Here is a 2,698-nt window from a genome sequence, read left to right as displayed (position 1 = left end):
GGGACACATGCCAACATTGGAGCTTAGGCATCCAGGATCCTCTGGAGAGACTGTCAAGGGCAAACTTGCCTACTGCTGGTTCTTTTTTTTTAATGTTTATTTTTTGAGAGAGAGAGAGACAGGGTGCAAGTGGGGGAGGGGTAGAGAGAGAGAGGAAGACACAGAATCTGAAGCAGGCTCCAGGCTCTGAGATGTCAGAACAGAACCCGATGTGGGACTCGAACCCACGAGCCATGAAATCATGACCTGAGCTGAAGTCAGACACTTAACTGACTGAGCCACCCAGGCGCCCCCAGAGCTGGATTCTTTATAAACCAAATCTCCAGAAGCAAGAGTTGAGTATTTTCTTAGTGTGGCACACACAGGTAGTATGACATTGTGCTGTCCATGAAAAGAGCCCATAGACAGAGATGCAGATCTGGTGGGTAGAAATTGTCCCAAACACACAAATTTCTGACATATATGGCTGGTGTATTCAATACATCTTGGACAATCTATGGTTTTCATCACTCTTTCCAACATTTTCTTAATTTGCTTAATAAGCTGATACATTTTCTGGATGAAACAAAGATAAGATGGAGGAGGATGAAGGGGAAGGGGAGGAGGAGGAGTAAGGAGGCAAGGATAGAGGAAGAAATGAAGGAAGGAGACAGAAAAGAAAAGAAAAAAGAAAAGGAAAAGGAAAAAGAAAAGGAAAGAAACTTCAGAACAAAGGAGAGGAGAGGAGAGGAGAGGAGAGGAGGAGGAAGGGAAGGGAAGGGAAGGGAAGGGAAGGGAAGGGAAGGGAAGGGAAAGAGAAAGAGAAAGAAGGAAGGAAAGAAGGAAGGAAGGAAAGAGAGCAAATGTACATAAAAGTGTAATCAGCTACGTGAAGACACTGACAAGGCTAGCTAACAAGGTAAGGACTAAGTCACCAATTCACCCTGGTTTGCCCATACTGCCCCACTTATAACACCTGAAAGTCCCACATCCTGTGAAAGCATTCAATCTAGGTAAATTAGGAGTACTGGTCAAAAAGGACTCACACTTACTGATGCTTGCTTAGTCCCAGTGTAGTGCTGCTGCATCTACCCACCTGCTTTGGTTCTGTCTTGCCACATGGAAGAGATGATGCCAGACATCCTTTACCCAAGAGACTTTGGTTGAACTGGGATACAAGTTGAGTAGGGTGCTATGGGAGACAGATTTGCCTGTGGGAGGCTTGAATCAGGTTTTTGTGGGGAAACAGACCTGGGCTCATGCAGCTACTAAATTTGTCCCTGTGAACATACCAGCATCATGCCCATCACCTCAAGGATACTCCCAATCCACATACAACCTAAAGATAAAAGCTGGGGAGGGACCACTGCTCTAACCCTAACTAGCAGGAACTAGATCACATGATGCAATGGTCATTGAAGTGAGAATGATGCTGCTGTTGTGACCACCTCCCTTTCACCTGAAAATGTTTCTGCGAGTTATTCTCAAATAGGAAACCATTAAACACTTATTTGTAACAATTCCTAACATTTAGGAAACAACTTCCTCATTTATGATTGCCCCCAGTGACTATGGAAAACAACGTAAACACCAACAAGGAAAGTCCTTCCCATTGGTCTAAACCTCGGGGTTCCAGCACATAAAAGCCCCAGAAACGGAGGAGGCACCAGAATCTGACAACCTCACCTCTGGACAAGACCTGCCCACCCTCCACTCCTGACACCATGACCCACTCGTTTTGCTCCTCTTGCTGCCAGCCTACGTGCTGCAGGACCACCTGCTGCCGGACCACCTGCTGCCAGCCCACATGCTGTGGGTCCAGCGGCTGTGGGTCCAGCTGCTGCCAGCCTTGCTGCTGTCCAACTTGTTGTCACACCACCTGCTGCCGGACCACCTGCTGTAGGACCACCTGCTGCCAGCCCAGCTGCTGTGGGTCCAGCGGCTGTGGACACAACTGCGGTGGGTCTAGCGGCTGTGGCTCCAGCTGCTGCCAGCCTTGCTGCCGCCCAACTTGCTGTCAAACCACCTGCTGCAGGACCACCTGCTGCCAGCCCAGCTGTTGTGGGTCCAGCTGCTGTGGGTCCAGCGGCTGTGGACACAACTGCGGTGGGTCTAGCGGCTGTGGGTCGAGCTGCTGCCAGCCTTGCTGCCGCCCAACTTGCTGTCAAACCACCTGCTGCAGGACCACCTGCTGCCAGCCCAGCTGTTGTGGGTCCAGCTGCTGTGGGTCCAGCGGCTGTGGACAAAACTGCTGTGGGTCCCACTGCTGCCAGCCAGTTTGCTGTACCCCCGTGTACTGCACGAGAACCTGCTACCACCCCACCTGCTGCTGCCTGCCTGGGTGCCTAGCCCAGGGCTCTGGATCCTGCTGCCAGCCTTCCTGCTGCTGATTGCCTCGCCAAGAACCACCGTCTGACTTGCCACTTGGGAATCGGTCACTGCCAAGCGTTGCGGAAAGCCAGCCCGCAATCCCCAACATCTCGGTTATTTGTCCGCCTGTCTACCATCTTGTGAATCAGCCTGATGAAGTGTGGACCGCTTCTCCCTGATTCGCTTCTTCTTTCCTTCCTCTGGGTCATGTGCCAGCTTCACCCAACCTGATACAGAGTTAGGATCTCTGTTTGGTCTCCATAGTCAAGAACTTTATCCTGTCCCTCTAAATACGTCAGTGAAACAACTCCTCAGGAATGACCTATAACTCGTGGAAACTACTGAAAGC

General features: G+C 50.6%; 1 protein-coding gene across 1 annotated transcript; it reads left to right on the top strand.

Moving 5' to 3' along the window:
* The first annotated feature begins 1,703 nt into the window (after window positions 1-1,703).
* Window positions 1,704-2,380, top strand: LOC132676620 (uncharacterized). Its single transcript, XM_060628654.3, has one exon. The coding sequence runs from the start codon at window positions 1,704-1,706 to the stop codon at window positions 2,367-2,369; it is 666 nt and encodes a 221-aa protein (XP_060484637.2). The 3' UTR covers window positions 2,370-2,380.
* Window positions 2,381-2,698: the final 318 nt, after the last annotated feature.

This window comes from Panthera onca, chromosome E1 (genome assembly GCF_046562875.1).
Source record: "Panthera onca isolate mPanOnc1 chromosome E1, mPanOnc1 haplotype 2, whole genome shotgun sequence".
Lineage (NCBI taxonomy): Eukaryota > Metazoa > Chordata > Mammalia > Carnivora > Felidae > Panthera > Panthera onca.
Note: the sequence above shows the minus strand (reverse complement) of the source record. Positions and strands in the feature narration are given on the sequence as shown.